The sequence below is a fragment of the Carassius carassius genome, chromosome 45 (genome assembly GCF_963082965.1).
Source record: "Carassius carassius chromosome 45, fCarCar2.1, whole genome shotgun sequence".
Taxonomy (NCBI): domain Eukaryota; kingdom Metazoa; phylum Chordata; class Actinopteri; order Cypriniformes; family Cyprinidae; genus Carassius; species Carassius carassius.
Window position 1 is genome coordinate 21,520,127 of NC_081799.1, and position 19,219 is coordinate 21,539,345.

Here is a 19,219-nt window from a genome sequence, read left to right on the forward strand (position 1 = left end):
CTTGCTTGGGTATTAACTAGTTTTTTTAGGATTTAAAGAGATCCTAAACGGAAAAAGTCAAACAAAGAAGAGAATGTGGGGCATTTAAAGGCGACTTTTAAGGCGCGTATTGCAACAGAAAAATTTACGGAGTGCGGCGTGACGTCATGAAGGTGATAGTTGCGTTTTAAGTGAAGTGTCACGTACCGTTCTTGTGCTGGGAGATAGCGATCCGTTGGAGAGGTATGGATTCGTAATATCTGGGATCATAAGAAACGGATAACCAGCATAAGGGGGTCCCTTGAAAAATCCTCCATCTTGTTGTCGTCGCAAAGCTTTAGGGGCGACAGCAAACCAATAATTTTAAATACTATGCATAAATCCCTCACACAAAACACAAGAAAAACATATCGAACTTTTTTTTTTTTTTACCTTCCGCAAAGTATTCTCTCTGTTTCTCGTAACTTTCTAGTTCTGGTCTGGTGAGTCGGGGTCGTCTGTCTGTTTGCTTGCATTTGGGAAATAAAGCATCGGTTTAGTTTTAGCGTTACTACTTAACACTTATATGCATGCATTAGTGCACTAAAATGATAGTACACAATTGTTTTGCTTACTTCGGAGTCTGACGAGCTGCTGTTGTTCTCGGACTCGTTCACTAAGGAAGATTTCACTTCGTCCAGATCTCTCTCCGACGACACATTCTCTGATATTTTCTCCTCTTGCTCACCTTCATCTTTAAAGGAAATAAGTTCATCATTTGCTCCCAGGTCATCGCCTCCTCCTCCGTTTAACTGAGGCATGTTGGCACTTTAAACGGCCAAAAGTCTGATTAAAACGAAACTTTATTCTCTCCGCGAGAGCTGTAATCCGAACTAACCCCAAATTTTACAAGCGCGACTGTGCCGAGGCTAGAAAAAACAAGACGTTCCCAGTTTTCCCATGATCAGATCAGAAGCCTGTGGGTTGTGGATTGGGGGTTTCTTCCTACAAAACCACACTGAAATAAACCCCACAAACAGTCCACCGGCATCATTTGATATCCATTCGTGAGCATGGAATCTTCCGATAGTCCTGCAGAGAGCGGAAAGTTATGTACGAAGAAAGTTTCGCGAAACAAAGGTGAGGAGACAAAGTTTCAGTCAGTGCAGTTCCTTCAGAGTTTCTCTTCCAAACGCTCGAACCTCTCCGTGTCAGCGTGTCAGTCCCATGGTTTGATTGAAGACGCACGGACGTCCCGACTGTAGGTTTAATAGCCTATTTATAATTCGGCCCCGGTGACAGATTCGAATATGGATAAAGAAACATTTGTATCCCTGGGTGATGGAAGTGGACTGTCTGGGGCAGAAGGAAGGAACACCCTCATCAGAATGAAGGAGGAGGAGTCTGAGATGTAAACCGACACTCTATTCACAAGACAAACCCCCTTAAAGAGACAGTCAACACTTCTCTGGTAGAGACCTCCTTGATTCAAACAAACGTGACCCTGGAGTCCTGGAACACAAAACCAGTCATAAGGGTCAATTTTGTGAAATTTTATATTTATACATTATATGAAAGCTGAATAAATAAGCTTTCCATTGATGTATGGTTTGTTATGATAGGGCAATATTTGGCTGAGATACAACTATTTGAAACAAAAGCAAATTGCACAAAATATTGAGAAAATTGTCTTTAAAGTTTTCCAAATAAAGTTCTTAGCATTTTACTAGTACTACTACTACTAATAAAAAGTTTTGATACATTGACTGTAGGAAATTTACTAAATATCTTCATGGAACATGGTGACCCGTCGGTTCTACTTATGATTGGTTTTGTGGTCCTGGGTTACAAATCAGCTTCATTACAACGACAACAACAGCAACAACATACTATTACTACTACTAATTATTTACCAATCATTTTATCTACCTACCTACTACGTTGTAGTATGCATGTCATTATCTATCTATCTATCTATCTATCTATCTATCTATCTATCTATCTATCTATCTATCTATCTATCTATCTATCTATCTATCTATCTATCTATAAATTGACATTATTTTATAATATTTGTAATCAGCTGATGATCTTAGATGAAGTGTGATTAAAAAAATCGACTGTTCATATGTTGCAGGAACTCAAAGGCCACCTCAACCCACATCTTGTTTTGTGCGGGCAGACAACAATACGGGATATTTTCCATGTTGGAGGCTAAATAGGGGAGGAGGTGGTTGTTGGAAATACACAACAAAGCTTCTTATAGAAACATACAGTTTCACAATGCTTGATCTGTTTTACTTGTTGGTTGAGATACACCTGCATATACTTCAGTGGCTTTCAAACTTAAAACAGTGATTCTGTTAAACCTTTACTTTAAACCAAGAGGGTCTCAGTCCAGATCCACCTGTGGATTCTGTCTCCCACAGGTGGCTTAAGACTATATTGTGAGGCAAACAGCTCTTTATCTGAACATGCAATCTACAATCTTTGCAGGTTTGTCTCCTATTGAACTCTATTAAGCCTCCAGTTTTCACTCTTGTGGTTTTCTGTATCCTCCTGCATTCACTGGCTCCAGCGCTTCTCTCCAGGGGCTTCCGGTGAGAGCAGTTCAAATACTCTAGACTGTGTCCATGTTTGTTTTTTCCATCAGCACGGAAGGCCTTTTACATGTAGTGCATGGCCAAGTCAGCCGTTCATAAATCATTCAGTGGCAGTCCGATTGAAATGAATATGAAAGTACTGGGAGAGTCAGATTCAGATTGTCAGGCAGAGAGAGAGAAAAACCAAGAGAATAAATAATTCAAACTCTGATATATTAAATCATATGAGCAATGAATTATTGACATGTTGACTTTGTGGTTATCAGCGACATGGGAATTTCACTCTCAGATTTCCTCTCCATTGGCCAAGGATAAATAACACATCTTCTGCACCATCTCTGCATCCAACCCAAAAAAACTGAATAGATTTGAAACCAAATAAATAAAACGAGAGGGGTTAATCAAATCAAACATGTGGAAGAGGGTGCGTGTTAAACAGTTTTTTGATTCTTGAATGACTGGCACAACTCCAGAATATAATATACTGGCTCCCAAATATTCACACTGGAAAAAACATTTGGTGAAGGATTTACATGCTGGTAATATATAGTAGCAAAATGCTGTAAAGAAAAGTATTAATCTACATATGATAAATACATTTACTTAAAATGTAATTTAAGATTTAATATGAATGTCTTGCCCCAATATAATTTAAAACATACATGAAAGTGACCCCAAAATACATATGAATACAATTTATTTATATTGTCCAAAATGTCTCTGAAACTACATTTTACATTTACTCAAAACATATTTTAAGATTTAAAATGTATCTTCCCCAGATATATATTATATATACACACACACACACACACACACAAACACACACACACACACACACACACATATATATACACACAATAATAATAAAGAAAACATTTATATAAATTTATAAACAAAAGATGACCCAAAATACTTTTTTATGTTCAAATCTTTACTTAGATTTCCTTATTTATATATATCTAAATATATACACATTTATTTTCCATTTTCTATCTAATTTTTCTTTTTTCAAATATATTTGGTTTAGAAATATTGCTATATTTCTGTATATCAATATATTTACAGTAGATTTGAAAATAAACAAAAAAAATTAAAGAAAAAGTTTTATACACCAATTGATGGATTTATTTTCAAATGTTCAAATGCATAAATGTGTATATATATATACACACACACACACACACACACACACACACACACACACACAAAGTTTTAGTTACTTATATTTCCTTATTTATACAAATCTTAATATATTCAAATTGCTAGTAAATTTCACTTGCACAGAGTACATTAAACATGAAATTTTGATTTTAGAGAGAGATATAAGAGTGAAATATATATTTGTTAAGCATATTTCAGTAATCTTTATGTACAACTTTGAAAATTAAAAACAAAAAATGTTTAAACATTTTATTTTTTAATTTTTTTTTACAGTGCATTTGCCATCTCAGTTTGCTCTATTTCAAATACAGTGGTGCCTATCTCATCTGGAAATATCCTACACAGTAAACATCCTTCCAGCAATGACTCCAGTATTCTCTGGACAATATGCTGGAGTGTCGTTCAGTAAGCTTTAAAGGCAATGTAGTAATATCAATTACGTTTGATCATCAAAGATGAGTGCATTAGTGCAAAGCAAGGAAGCACTTCATTTCAAGATCAAATATGTTCCTCATTTCAATCAGGGTCACATCTCTTTTCCGAGAGAAGCTGTACTCCCCCAACACAGCGCCACCACGGCACCATCACTTTCATCATCTCAGGCTTGAAAGAGAAATACTCAGCCGCTGCACACGCAGGGTTAACCGTGGACGTCGTTTCTCTACATCAAAGAGCAGGGGAAGGAGAAGTGCATCTCCTTGATGAAGCCACATCTTCTCTCTTCTCTGAAAGTACCAAAAAAATAACAACTTGCCATTAATGCATCCATCATCTGAGAAGATGGGCCGGGCGAAGATTTCTCTCCTCTAATCATGAGAACTAAAGGGAAATCTGCCTTGTGCACATGAATATTGCATTACCTGCCATTTCTTCTCTCTCTCATCCTACCCTACTTTTTTTTGTGCCACAAAATTTGGGTGCTTTCATGTTTTAACACCTTATTTCTGTCCTTTGTTGTGTAATCAAAGCAAAATGTGAAGTGATGAGCCGAATCAATGCTTTATTAAATCAACCAAAGACGTGAGACGATTTTCAGTTTCGTAGAGCCGGCAAAATTTGTTTCCCACCAGAAACTGTTGACTGTTATATTCTGAATACTCCAAGAGAAAAATGAGGAACTAGTTCCTATTTTAAGACAATCTGAAACAAAGCTTTCTCTCATTCTGCGCATGTGAGAGGTCAATCCTGGGTTCACCGCTGGCTTCTTCTGCTTTCATCTTCTGTGACCCGTCCTGAGAATGACATTTCGCAGACAATTCATAATCAACGTTTGCAGTTTCATTTGAACTGTCACATGATGTACAGTTTTATCATTATTAGTGGTCTTTGGTAAGAGAAGTATAACTATAACAATATAACTATAACTAAACAAACCTCTAAACCGAAGTTTCCCATGAAAAATATATATCTCGATTTATGTGTGTGTTTGTGTGTGTGTGTGTGTGTATATATATATATATATATATATATATATATACTGTACGTAAAATAATACGTACAACTTCACATTGGAGTTTTTTTTTCTGTTGTTTATGGCCATTGATTTCTACTATTGAAAGTACAGATTCAATAGATAACACAGAGACATTGTGTACCCATTAACCAGCCATCATTACCACCAATGAGAGCTGTTTGTGACTAAGGACATGTCCCGTCATGCAAAATCCATGCAAGTAACTGTGAGACAGCAGAAAAAAAGATGCAAATACTCTGGGCGTGAGCTAAAGCTTTCACACAGACGCACACGTGTTGAACCTCCCTTTTTACACAATTACCTCCATTTTCTAAGCAGACCTCCAGACCCTGGGCCATTGCCAATATATAATTAACACAATAAAACTTTCAACAGCACGTGGGAACAGGCACATTTTTATATGAGCCATAAATAATAGAGTGCAGTTTCACCTGAACAGGATGTAAAATCCAAAGCCGTAAAACACACAAAAACAGCTAGGATGCAAAAGGGAATTATATTCATACCAGCTGTGGATATGCCACAGTATAATATTTAATGGTTATGACACTTTCGTTCTTTTTAAGGAAGATGTGGGTGTTTGCGTAATCATAGAGTATTTAGGTAACACTATTTTGAGATGTTTAGAGGCTTTGAATCGCATGCCAGGTCTGACAACATTACTTGCAAAAGAATGGACGTGGCATTTCTAAGAAACTTAGCCAATAGATTGTAGGTTTGTTAAAATCATTATGAGTCCCGTACACAAACCATCCATTTTACTTTCATAACAGGACATATTTCCAAATAAATAAGCATATTTAATAAGAAAATAATATAGGGCGGTACTTTACTTCTTTTGTTGTAAATTATTTATATTTAAAAACATTTTATATTTTTTTATAATATATTCATTACACTCATTAAAAACTCAGTAACAAGTTTTTATATGTATACTGTATGTGTGTGTGTAGTATAAAAAGTTTGTAAAAATAACGTTTTAATTATTTGAAATTTTTATGAAATATATTTGAATTAGATTAAAATGTGTATATATAATAATTATAAAAAGTAGCATTTTAAGTTATATTTAACATTGTTATATACAGTACAGACCAAAAGTTTGGACACACCTTCTCATTCAAAGAGTTTTCTTTATTTTCATGACTATGAAAATTGTAGATTCACACTGAATGCATCAAAACTATGAATTAACACATGTGGAATTATATATGGAATTATATACATAACAAAAAAGTGTGAAACAACTGAAAATATGTCATATTCTAGGTTCTTCAAAGTAGCCACCTTTTGCTTTGATTACTGCTTTGCACACTCTTGGCATTCTCTTGATGAGCTTCAAGAGGTAGTCACCTGAAATGGTCTTCCAACAGTCTTGAAGGAGTTCCCCGAGAGATGCTTAGCACTTGTTGGCCCTTTTGCCTTCTGTCTGCGGTCCAGCTCACCCCTAAACCATCTCGATTGGGTTCAGGTCCGGTGACTGTGGAGGCCAGGTCATCTGGCGCAGCACCCCATCACTCTCCTTCTTGCTCAAATAGCCCTTGATGCCTTCAGTGTGACTCTACAATTTTCATAGTCATGAAAATAAAGAAAACTCTTTGAATGAGAAGGTGTGTCCAAACTTTTGTTTAATTTATGTACTAAATTACCCTTTATTGTGATTTTAAATACTTGCCAAGTTTTTAATGTTTCTTATTGTGCTTCTGTAATAAATATCTAGGTTTGATGGTTGATTTTCACTCTCACTTCTGACTTATAGGAAACACTTTACAGAAACTCACGCTCAAAAAGAAACACCTCAGAATGAACTGAGATTTTCTGAATCTGTGGATTAAAGTTCAAAGGCGCAGCTGAATTTTACAATGGTCCAGTTCTCATGTGGTCTACTTTGAATTAGATTAAAATGTTTTAGGAATGCTAAGCCTTATTAAAACAATTAGTCAAGATTTCAGATTGATTTACACTTCAGTGCTCTTAACTAAATCCATGTACCATGTGGTGCTTTTTTAACTTCACTGTGCCCAATATCATAGATATCCATTAAAATATCCAAAATTTACTATTCAACCGGTATGATTTTTATGAAGAAGCTGGTTGGCCAAATGCTGATTAAACTTAAGTATAATGGTGTAAAGAGTATTTGTCAGCAGTTAAAGTGCACTGCAATGGCTTCATTTTAATCTACTTGGACAAAGGCGGGTAAAGTCCAAATTGGTTGTTAAAAGTAGATTAAAACCTTTTTAGAGGAACTAGATTAGTCTAAATCCTCGTACACTCCTGTTCCGGCAGAACAATTCACAATACAAGGACAATGTGCAAATATATATTATATTTTAATTACATATTTAAATAAATTGATTTGATAAATATAAATTATCTTCATAAATATATTATATAATATTAATTTGTAAATATTACTTTGGTAAAAGAAGACAAATAGATAAAGTAGAATTAAAATAGAATAGAGCGTACTAGAGTTATAGGGTTAAATAAAGATGGAACAGATGTGTTTTTAGCTATTTCTTTAAGATGGGTAAGAACTCAGCTGCTCTAACTGAGTTGGGCAGGTCATTCCACCAGGAGGTGATGAGCCTAAGTTGTGATGAAGTGATGGGTTTATTGAAACCACAAGCAGTTCTGTTTTAGCCAGATTGAGTTGAAGGTGATGGTCCATCATTCAACAAGAAATGCTGCGATGCGAGCAGCTATTGTCGGATCATCAGGATGGAATGAGAGGTAGAGTTGAGTGTCATCAGCATAGCAGTGATATGAAAAGCCATGTTTCTGAATGACGGAACCTACTGATGCCATGTAAATGGAGAAGAGCAGTGGTCCAAGAACTGATCCCTGAGGCACCCCAGTAGTTTGATGCTGCGACTTACTCTCCAAAATACCATGAAGGACCTATCTGAGAGGTAAGACTCAAACCAATGGAGTGCAGTTCCTGAGATGCCATTTTCTAATAGGGTTGACAGGAAGATCTGGTGGTTGACCAAATCAAAAACAGTAGACAGATCCAGCAAGATAAGTATAGAGGATTTGTAAGCCGCTCTTGCCAGTCTTAGGGCTTGAGAACAAGGCAGTCTCGGTCGAATGTCCATTTCTGAAGCCAGACTGGTTGCTGTCCAGGAGGTTGTTCTGTGTGAGAAATGCAGAAACTTGGTTGAACACAACTTGTTCAAGTGTTTCTGCAATAAATGGTAGAAGTGGAAAGCATTCTGTAGTTCTCTAAAAAAGTTGGGTTAAGAGTTTAAATGAGTTTAAATAGAGTTAAAACATTTATTTCTTTAATTATTTTAATTATTTAATTTTATTATTTTAATATTCTAATTTTATTTATAAAATATTTATTTTTGTATAAAATGTATATGTACATTATAAAAATTGTATGAAACAAACTTGAGTTATATTAAAAATGTTTTTAAATTTTATTATATATAAATATTTTTTATTATATATATATATATATATATATATATATATATATATATATATATATATATATATATATATATATATATGTATATATATGAAGAGAATATTGAAGAGAATTGTAAATAAACAAAAAAATTCTTACTTTAAACACTATCAGTCTCCCCCATTTTTTATAATAATAATTTATATAATAATAATATTTGCATAATACGTTTTGGTTCACACTCTCCACCCTCAATTATACACAGTTCTGTGCACAGCAGAATTATGTGTGACCAGCTGGTGGAAACTCGAGCCCACACTCAGTTATCTCCACTGGCATCTGCACTACTTCCTCTAGCCGTACTCGGCTGGGGAAGAATTCACCCTTTGTCCTCACCAATGTGGGCCTCACATGAATCCAGTGTCTCCAGTGGTAGACATCCTCTTTAAAGATCATTAAAGATCCTGAGATGGATGTCATGTTGTGGCTTGGAGACTCATCTGGGCCATAGACAGTAACATTCTCCTGCGAAGAGAAAAGTGCTGTAGGTGCCCGGATTCAACAGATGTATTTGCCTTAAACATCCTGTTACGACTTTTGTTTGTGGATCTAAAGATATAAGAGGTAACATTTAGATTTGTACAATCGTAGAATAATTGCGTTGGTGTTTATTAAACTTATTAGAAAAATAACTAATAGGGTGATCAATACCATTTCCAACCTCTTGAAGGAGTACGGCAGCAGTACCAAAGGCACTTGCATCAATATCAAGTTTAAAATGCGATGTACAGTCCGGAGCTGCAAGGACAGGGGTGTTAAACAAAAGTGACATTCTGACACGCATCAGACCACACATAAGGTGTAGACGGGCTAAGCAATGTTGTAAGAGGGTTAACGACAGTAGAAAAGTTTTTACAAAAACTGTGGTAGTAACCAGCCATACCAAGGAATCTCTGCAACTCTCGGCGGGTATAGGAACTGTAAACTCTCGCCACTACAGGACGGACTTGGCCTCTTTTCCAAGATATGTGACAGTCACTTGACCAAATTCGCGTTTTGCCAAGTTGAGGGAAACATTAGAAAGACATTCAAACACCGCTTTTAAGGAAATTACATGCTCATGCCAGATCATGGAATAAATTACTAAATCATCAAGATATGCACTGCAATATGGTATGTCAGCCAACACTATATTTACAAGACCCTGAAATGTTGCAGGTGCATTTCTGAGACTGAAAGCCATGGTCGTGTACTGTAGAAAGGTGTCTGGAGTTACAAAAGCTGAAATTTCAGAAGCTTGTGAAGTAAGTGGAACATGCCAGTAACCTTTTAACATGTCTAGCTAGCTTACTGATGAAATGTGCAGAGCCTACATTTTCAACACAGTCCTCCATACGTGGTAACAGATAGCTGTCTGGCACAGTAACTGCATTCACTTTTCTATAATCTGTGCAGAACATGAACGTTCCATCCGGGCCGGGAACAATAAGAAACTCCAGGGAGTGAATTTTCTAACCTCACGCACTGCTGAGGAGCATTGCGAAGGACCACACCATCCCCGTTAGTAACCGAAATCTCAGAAGGCGGCTCCAACTCTGCAACTATGGCAACATTATTCAGTAATAAACCTTTTTCTCATTGGCTTTTTCCCTAGCATGGTATGCTTTTCACATATTTATGTGACACGCACAAGTTTGACGTTTCCTGTCAGGCATATGAATCATTAAATCAGTTTCACTTATCTTCTTTTTTATAACATAGGGACCGAAGAATCGGGCAGAGAGGGATGAACCTGACACAGGTAAAAGTACATGCACTTCATCATCAGGCATAAAAGAGCGTGACCATGACCAGATGATATTGCTGCTTTCAACTGATGGTGGTCTGTTTAGCATAACTGAGATTAAAATATGATTGAATCTGTTTTACCTAATTGTTAGGACAAAAATAGATAAGATTGCATTAAAAAAACTGGTTATTTTTTTTATATTCCTGTATTATTTTCATGTGCTAGCTCATAAAAAGCACAAAAATAAAAATGCAATACAATGAATCTACATTAAACATCCATGAAAAGCCCCCTCCTGTTCAGACCGCAGCACATTTCTGGGCACAGAGGAAACATGAACATTATTTCAGCTTTTCTGTACAGGCAATAGTAAAAACTCTAATGAGACGGAGCCAGTCAGCACAGTATGACATCCATCTTTCTATTTTATTTCTAGCTGTTAAAATGTTAGGGTGTTGCACACATAAAAACGTGGAATAAATTTGAAATACTCTTCTCTGGTTGAAACAAAACAACAGTTGTTGTCATGAAAGGAACATTATGGATTTCACAAATGAGATCTCCTTGAAATCTCAACAGTTTCTTCACAGCATTTCTTTTCATATTTATTTATTTATTTATTTTTAATGAATAAACTGCCAGTTAATACACTGTTTAGTTAGTTGCATGTGTTTGATTCAATAAAATATTCTGGCTCATTTGTTTGGGAATCAGACTACACTGGTTGCGCTGTATGTTTTTGATTCAGTAAAAAATACTGATTTGTTAGAATCATTCATTTGGGAATCGCCTGCTTTTGATTCATTAAAAAATAACCGGCTCATAAGGCTCATAACCGGCTCATCATTCATTCAGAAATCAGACAGCTCTGGTTTTACTTTATGTTCTCATTTACTGTAAAGAACCAGCTCATGAAAGCCATTAATTTAGGAATCAGACTTTGATTCTTGATTCAGTAAAAAGAACAGATTCAGTAGAGTCATTCATTTGGTGAGTCATTCGTTCAGAGAATCAAACTACACTGGTAGAGCTGTATTTTTTCATTCAACGAAAAGAACCATATAATAAGGGTCATTCATTCAGGAATCAGATTACATTGGTTGCCATGTATGTTTCTGATTCAGTAAAAATAAACCATTCATTAGTCATTTCTACCCGAATCAGATTACACTATGTAGTCTACTATGTACTATCTACTATGCTGTAGATTCTGTTGCAGAGTATTGCAGGAATCATTGTCAGGGTGTTTTATCATCTTACAATGCACATTTGAGAATAATTATCTAAAACAAAAATAAAAAAAATGGAACCAATTCTGAAAAAAATTTATTTTAGAGCAACCACTGAGCATACAGCCATGCATAATGCATGAAGACAACCATGCTTAATTTATTGTGTTAAGTACTTGATAATTTGTAACATATTTCTTTATATAAATTGTCCTAAATTGTCCAAATGCTTGTCAGATTAGAACAGATCTAGAGAAGATCTGATTGGTTATTATAGCATGTGTTTCCCCACTGGGAAAATTATGTTCTCTAGCATGAGATATATTTCTAGACAGATTGGCACCATGCAACCGACACTTGACATTCAAATAATGCTCTTCAGGCAGATTCATGTTGCCACAACATTACACAAATATTGCAAAAGCACCACTTGTAGAGTCCTCCTGCCTGACAAACTCAGAGCATTGATCTTAATAATAGCTGCTAACAGATCACCCTGCTCAGGCCTGGGCCGAGAATCATTAAGTACACCTGATCAAGTGTGTTTGCAGACGCAGACACGCTTTTCCTGTTCAAGAGACAACAGTGCTGATAATATGACATATCTGATTGCTTATCACACACTTAGTTGAGTAACATCTAATCAAAGGTATGGATCTGTGTTTTTAGGAACCATTAAAGTATGCAACTCATGCAAACATTCTGTTTCATATTATTGTGGATACTTCTGTACTGTTATGAACACAGTGCACAGCTAACACAGCTGCAGTTCAGCGCTTTAACACAAACCCACAGCTGCCAAGAAACACTGTGAGAAGAGAATGTTAATCCTTCAGGGTATTTTTTTCCTCACAATCTTTCTGCAGCCTATGAGAAGATGGAATAACATGCTGTGATTAATTTGTACAGCGTCATAATGTCCATTTTCCTGGTTTGGCCAGGAGATTTTCATATTATGGCTTGTTTTTCAGTATCTGAGAGACAGGAATAGCATGCACGATACACTCTATGACATTGTTCTGCAGACTTTTCCCCACACATTTTAGTGGAAAATCTGCAAAATACTGAGCACTGAAATGATTCACCCAACATAACTGAGCAAGACTCACAATCAAAAGCATAAAAATAATTCTTTATTTTAAGATTTTTACTCTCCTCATGCAAAGCATGCTGGGAATTGCAGTTTCAGTTATGTCAACATCATAAATAATTTTCAAATAGGCTACTTGACTGGTTCACATTCCCCCAAAATAGTAGCAGATTTTAAAGAATCACATTAATTGAAAGCCAATAAATCAAGTGTTGTGTTGACCACAAACAGTTTTGGGGAAAAACTAGTTACATGTAACGGAATTACGTAATTTAATTACAAAATAAATGTAACTGTGATCTGTTACTGAAAAAAAAGTGTAATGAAATGACAGTTATTTATGAAAATATTAATGTTTACAAAGGGGGTTACATATGAATATTTTCACACACACACAGAGATATGATTGATTTATATCCCAAATTGCATTGAGACACCAATGTTTCAGGCCTGACCCTAACCCTAAGCCTAATAAGTGTTTAGTGCTACTGTAAGGTTAACTCTGCTTTAAACAGTTTAGAAAAATTTAGAAAAGTAATAAAAAAATAATCAAATGACTTCAGTTACACTATTTCAAAAAAGTAATTGATATAATTACACTACTTATTACATTCTAAATAGGGTAACTTGTAATCAGTAACCTATTACATTTCCAAGTAACCTTCTCAACACTAACCACAAATAATATGATTGAGAAAATCGGACAATCTGTATTTTTACATTTTTTCAGTGTGGAATGAAATTAAACCACCTGGCTTGAGACAAGTGCCATATTTCTTAATCCTTACTTATGTGTAAGCCACAGAAGTCTAATTAAAACATGTTAGAATTGTTTAAATAGAGCTTAGAGTATAGTTACATCACTGTCTAATAACATTAGCACATTTGATTAATTAGTTAAAGTCAGCATAAAATAAAAATTCACCCATTTTCTATGTACATTTTTGCAGACCTTATTAAGAACAATTAATCCATGCATATGCTTGTTTTTAATAATGTTTTTTTTAAAGTCAAGTCAAGTCACCTTTATTTATATAGTGCTTTAAACAATACATTGCGTCAAAGCAACTGAACAACATTCATTAGGAAAAGTGTGTGAATAATGCAAAATGACAGTAAAAGGCAGTTCATCATTGAATTCAGTGATGTCATCTCTGTCCAGTTTAAATAGTGTTTGTGCATTTATTTGCAATCAAGTCAATGATATCGCTGTAGATGAAGTGACCCCAATTAAGCAAGCCAGAGGCGACGGCGGCAAGGAACCGAAACTCCATCTGTGACAGAATGGAGAAAAAAACCTTGGGAGAAACCAGGCTCAGTTGGGGGCCCAGTTCTCCTCTGACCAGGCGAAACCAGCAGTTCAAATCCAGGTTGCAGCAAAGTCAGATTGTGCAGAAGAATCATCTGTTTCCTGTGGTCTTGTCCTGGTGGTCATCTGAGACAAGGTCTTTACAGGGGATCTGTATCTGGGGCTCTAGTTGTCCTGGTCTCCGCTGTCTTTCAGGGCAATAGAGGTCCTTTCTAGGTGCTGATCCACCATCTGGTCTGGATACGTACTGGATCCGGGTGACTGCAGTGACCCTCTGATCTGGATACAGACTGGATCTAGTGGCTACGGTGACCTCGGAATAATAGAGACACAGACTAATATTTGCGTAGATGCCGTTCTTCTAATGATGTAGCAAGTACATCGGGTGGTATGGGAAGTGTTCCCCGTTCCGGTTTACCTTATTAATGCAGCCTAAAATCCTTTAACGGATTTGGATATTAAAAGCATATTAGTATGTTATGTGTAAGACAGGTTAAAGAGATGGGTCTTTAATCTAGATTTAAACTGCAAGAGTGTGTCTGCCTCCCGAACAATGTTAGGTAGGTTATTCCAGAGTTTAGGCACCAAATAGGAAAAGGATCTGCCGCCCGCAGTTGATTTTGATATTCTAAGTATTATCAAATTGCCTGAGTTTTGAGAACGTAGCGGACATAGAGGATTATAATGTAAAAGGAGTTCAAATACTGAGGTGCTAAACCATTCAGCGCTTTATAAGTAATAAGCAATATTTTAAAATCTATACAATGTTTGATAGGGAGCCAGTGCAGTGTTGACAGGACCGGGCTAATATGGTCATACTTCCTGGTTCTAGTAAGAACTCTTGCTGCTGCATTTTGGACTAGCTGTAGTTTGTTTACTAAGCGTGCAGAACAACCACCCAATAAAGCATTACAATAATCTAATCTTGAGGTCATAAATGCATGGATTAACATTTCTGCATTTGACATTGAGAGCATAGGCCGTAACATATAAAGCATGAATAGTAGCGGCCCTAGTACTGAGCCTTGAGGTACTCCATACTGCACTTGTGATCTATATGATACATCTTCATTCACTGCTACCAACGGATGGCGGTCATATAAGTACGATTTAAACCATGCTAATGCACTTCCATTAATGCCAACAAAGTGTTCAAGTCAATGCAAAAGAATGTTGTGGTCAATTGTGTCAAACGCAGCACTAAGATCCAATAAAACTAATAGAGAGATACAACAACGATCAGATCATAAGAGCAGGTCATTTGTAACTCTAAGGAGAGCAGTCTCAGTACTATGATACGGTCTAAATCCTGACTGGAAATCCTCACATATACCATTTTTCTCTAAGAAGGAATATAATTGTGAGGATACCACCTTTTCTAGTATCTTGGACAGAAAAGGGAGATTTGAGATTGGTCTATAATTAACTTGTTTTTTGGGGTCAAGTTGTGTTTTTTTGATGAGAGGCTTAATAACAGCCAGTTTGAAGGTTTTGGGGACATATCCTAATGACAATGAGGAATTAATAATAGTCAGAAGAGGATCTATGACTTCTGGAAGCACTTCTTTTAGGAGCTTAGATGGTATGGGGTCTAACATACGTGTTGTTGGTTTAGATGATTCAACAAGTTTATACAGTTCTTCCTCTCCTATGGTAGAGATGAATGAGTGGAACTGTTCCTCAGGGGGTCTATAGTGCACTGTCTGATGCGATACTCCAGCTGACGGCTGAATGGTTACATTTTTATCTCTTATAGTATTGATTTTAGAAGTAAAGTAGTTAATAAAGTCATTACTGCTATGATGCTTTAATTTAGCCACTGTATTGAATAAATACCTGGGGTTATGTTTGTTTTCTTCTAAAAGAGAAGAAAAGTAATCAGATCTAGCAGTTTTTAATGCTTTTCTGTAGGATAGGTTACTTTCCCGCCAAGCAATACGAAATACCTCTAGTTTCGTTTTCCTCCACCTGCGTTTTCATTTTTCGGGCTGCTCTCTTTAGGGTGCGAGTATGCTCATTATACCATGGTGTCATACTGGTTTCCTAAACCTTCCTTAAGCGTAAAGGAGCAACTGTATTTAAAATGGTAGAAAAGAGAGAGTCCATAGTTTCTGTTACATCATCAAGTTGTTCTGAGGTTTTGCATATGCTAAGGAATTTGGATACATCAGGAAGATAACTTAAAAAGCAGTCTTTTGTGGTAGAAGTGATGGTTCTTCCATACTTGTAACAAGAAGTAGAATTTAAAATTTTGGCTGTATGAAGTTTGCACAAAACTAAATAATGATCTGAGATATCATCACTTGGCTGCATAATTTCAATACTATCAACATCAATTCCATGTGACAGTAATAAATCTCGAGTATGATTTCGACAATGAGTAGGTCCTGAAACGTGTTGTGTAACCCCATTAGAGTTCAGAATGTCTATAAATGCTGATCCCAATGCATCTTTTTCATTATTAACATGGATATTACAAACACCAACTATTAAAACTTTATCTGCAGCCAGAACTAACTCGTAAAATCACAAAACTCTTTAATAAAGTCTGTAAGGTGCCCTGGTGGCCTGTATACAGTAGCCAGTACAAACATAACAGGGGATTTATCATTAACGTTTGTTTCTCTGGATAATGTTATATGAAGCACCATTACTTCAAATGAGTTATACTTGAAGCCTGCCCTCTGAGAAATCCTGAAAACGTTGTTATAAATTGAAGCAACACCTCCCCTTTTGCCTTTTAGACATGGCTCATGTTTATTACTGTTATCTTGGGGGGTGGACTCATTTAAAATAATGTAATCATCAGGTTTTAGCCAGGTTTCTGTCAAACAGAGCACATCTAGATTATGATCAGTGATCATATTATTTACAAAAAGTGTTTTTGTAGAAAGGGATCTGATATTCAATAAGCCAAGCTTTATCATTTGTTTATCCATATTGCATCTGTTTTTTATTTGTTGAACCTCAATTAAATTGTTAATCTTAACTTGGTTTGGAAGTTTTTTGTATTTTTTTTCTAGTTTGGGGAATAGACACAGTCTCTATAGTGTGATATCTAGGTGAAAGAGTCTCTATGTGCTGAGAATTAGCTGACCTCTGTGACGTGAGGCAGCTAGCAGACTGTCGGTTTAGCCAGTTTGTCTGCTTCCTGAGCTGGGCCCCATTTAGTCAAGTATAAACTCTAAGACTATTTGCCATATTTCTAGAGAGAAGAGTGGCGCCACCCCAGGAGGGATGAAGACCATCTCTTTTCAACAGGTCAGGTCTGCCCCAAAAGCTCGTCCAATTGTCTATGAAACCTATGTTATTCTGTGGGCACCACTTAGACATCCAGCCATTGATTAAACATGTTTGATCAAAATTTCTTAAAGGGATTTCTGCTAAAAACTCCCCCCTGTAAGCTTATGTTCACCTGCCTCCACTGTTGTGGACCACGCCCACATCTCAACATCCAATCACTGATCGTTACGTAGAACCTAAGCCCCGCCCAACGTTCTTCTTTTTCCATGATCAGTTACACTCAGATGTACGTCGTAATATGGACAAAAATATGTCGCTACATTTTTTTTCATTACTTCAATAAACAAACATGCAAGGGGGCAGAAAATAAGTAGAACTTTATGAATTACGTCCATTTGAATACTGTGGAAATCTTTCTTCTGACTTTCTTATATTTTTTGTCCATGAGGTCCACGAGCTTCAGGAGCCCCCAATGAGCATTTACAGATTAGATAAAGCTGCAACACCAGACATCCCCCTTCACAACACAGAATCCTAGAATCAACCCTAAATCTTTGCATTTTTGCAGCTACAGGCATCATGCAGTTTGGCAGCCATGATTAATTATTTTCTAGCGTCTGTTGTGCTAATTTCTCGGCGGTCGTATATCTTGAGAGCCAAAGTGTCAGATCCATGTGAGTTTTAGGCACTGGAAGTGTACAGGCATATGGAAATTTTGACAAAACTCACATCTGGAATGTTACATTGAGTAATATGCTAGCTGTCACAAAAAGTGCATCCAAATAGGGAGGATAACCACATACCAAAACAGGCAGTGACATTAACCTAGACTCAAAGCCAACTGCTAAAGACAAAGATTGATGGAACATTTTGAAGCTATTAAAATCTTTGTGGTTTCACTCGTTGATGACTAAAAACAGAAGTAGGAGCACACTTGGGCAAAAAAAAAGAGGTTCCTTAAAACAAATATAAGACAAAGCCTTCATAAAGTCATTCATGATCCACGAAAAGGAAGGTGCTAATTACAGCAGGTACCGATAGCGATACCAAGGAAGGGTGTATTGCAAAAAGCAACTTATTCGTTGACATGACATGGCTGCAATTAGATTGAATAATTAGCTAGGCACAGCCCAGTTTTCAATAGCTTTAATATATGTGACCATTAAACTAAAATTAGCCATTTTATGCAGCTGACCTTGACTAATGACTGTTCATTGACTAATAAATGAGTTTAAGATCAGCCTACGTAGTGGCGCCATTACAATTTCTTTCGCAGTTTTTATACTGCATACATTTTTATAGTTGATTTCAGGAAATGAAAACCTAACTGAGCTATAGGAGATATGAGTGTAAAACTATAACATCTTGCTTTAGGCGCACAATTAATCATAGAGTTACACACAGTCACATTATGTGAGTTTATGTTCAGCATAACTGTGATCATATCGCATCTGTAAAGATCTTTAAAGTCAGCACAACTAAATTGCGTCATAAGAAGTAACTGATTACTGTACATGTAATCTGGAATTCATAAAGAGTTCAATTAAATTACATTTTAAAACACTTATAATAAGATTACAGTTACTTTTTATGGATTACTAAATACCATTTTAATCTTGTGATCTGGTTGTAAGATAATAAAAACCTTATTGTACAGACATAAAATGCATTTTAAAGCACTGGTTATTCCTTTCTAACTTAAACGACCTGAAGTTAGTGAAACTTTGGGCCTGTTTGTCTTCATCTCCCTGTTGTGACCTCTCACCCGTGCTCTATGCATGTAACTCCAAGAGGCTATTAACCTTTAACCCCACGCGGTGGTGAAAGCTCTCAGTCCCAGCGTGCAGCGGCTGCTGAGTGCCCATTGTATATAAATACAAACCCTCTATTTCCCTGTTTATCCCAGCGGAGGTCATAGTCATATCCCTTCCTCTCCATTTGC

At 36.3% G+C, this 19,219-nt stretch overlaps 1 protein-coding gene and 1 long non-coding RNA gene across 2 annotated transcripts in view; both read right to left on the reverse strand.

Annotated features, from left to right (window-relative positions):
- tcf7l1a (transcription factor 7 like 1a) overlaps positions 1-1,322 on the reverse strand; it is a 31,084-nt gene extending 29,762 nt beyond the window's left edge. The window contains exons 1-3 of the mRNA XM_059540036.1: positions 594-1,322; positions 412-487; positions 187-314 (exon numbers count right to left, since the gene is read on the reverse strand). Coding sequence (XP_059396019.1) covers positions 187-314; positions 412-487; positions 594-779 — 390 coding nt within the window. The 5' untranslated portion in view covers positions 780-1,322. The remainder of the gene's footprint in view (positions 1-186; positions 315-411; positions 488-593) is intronic.
- A 3,200-nt stretch (positions 1,323-4,522) lies between these two features.
- LOC132127106 (uncharacterized) overlaps positions 4,523-19,219 on the reverse strand; it is a 35,936-nt gene continuing 21,239 nt past the window's right edge. Inside the window, exon 3 of the long non-coding RNA XR_009427484.1 lies at positions 4,523-4,957. This is a non-coding gene — a long non-coding RNA (uncharacterized LOC132127106). The remainder of the gene's footprint in view (positions 4,958-19,219) is intronic.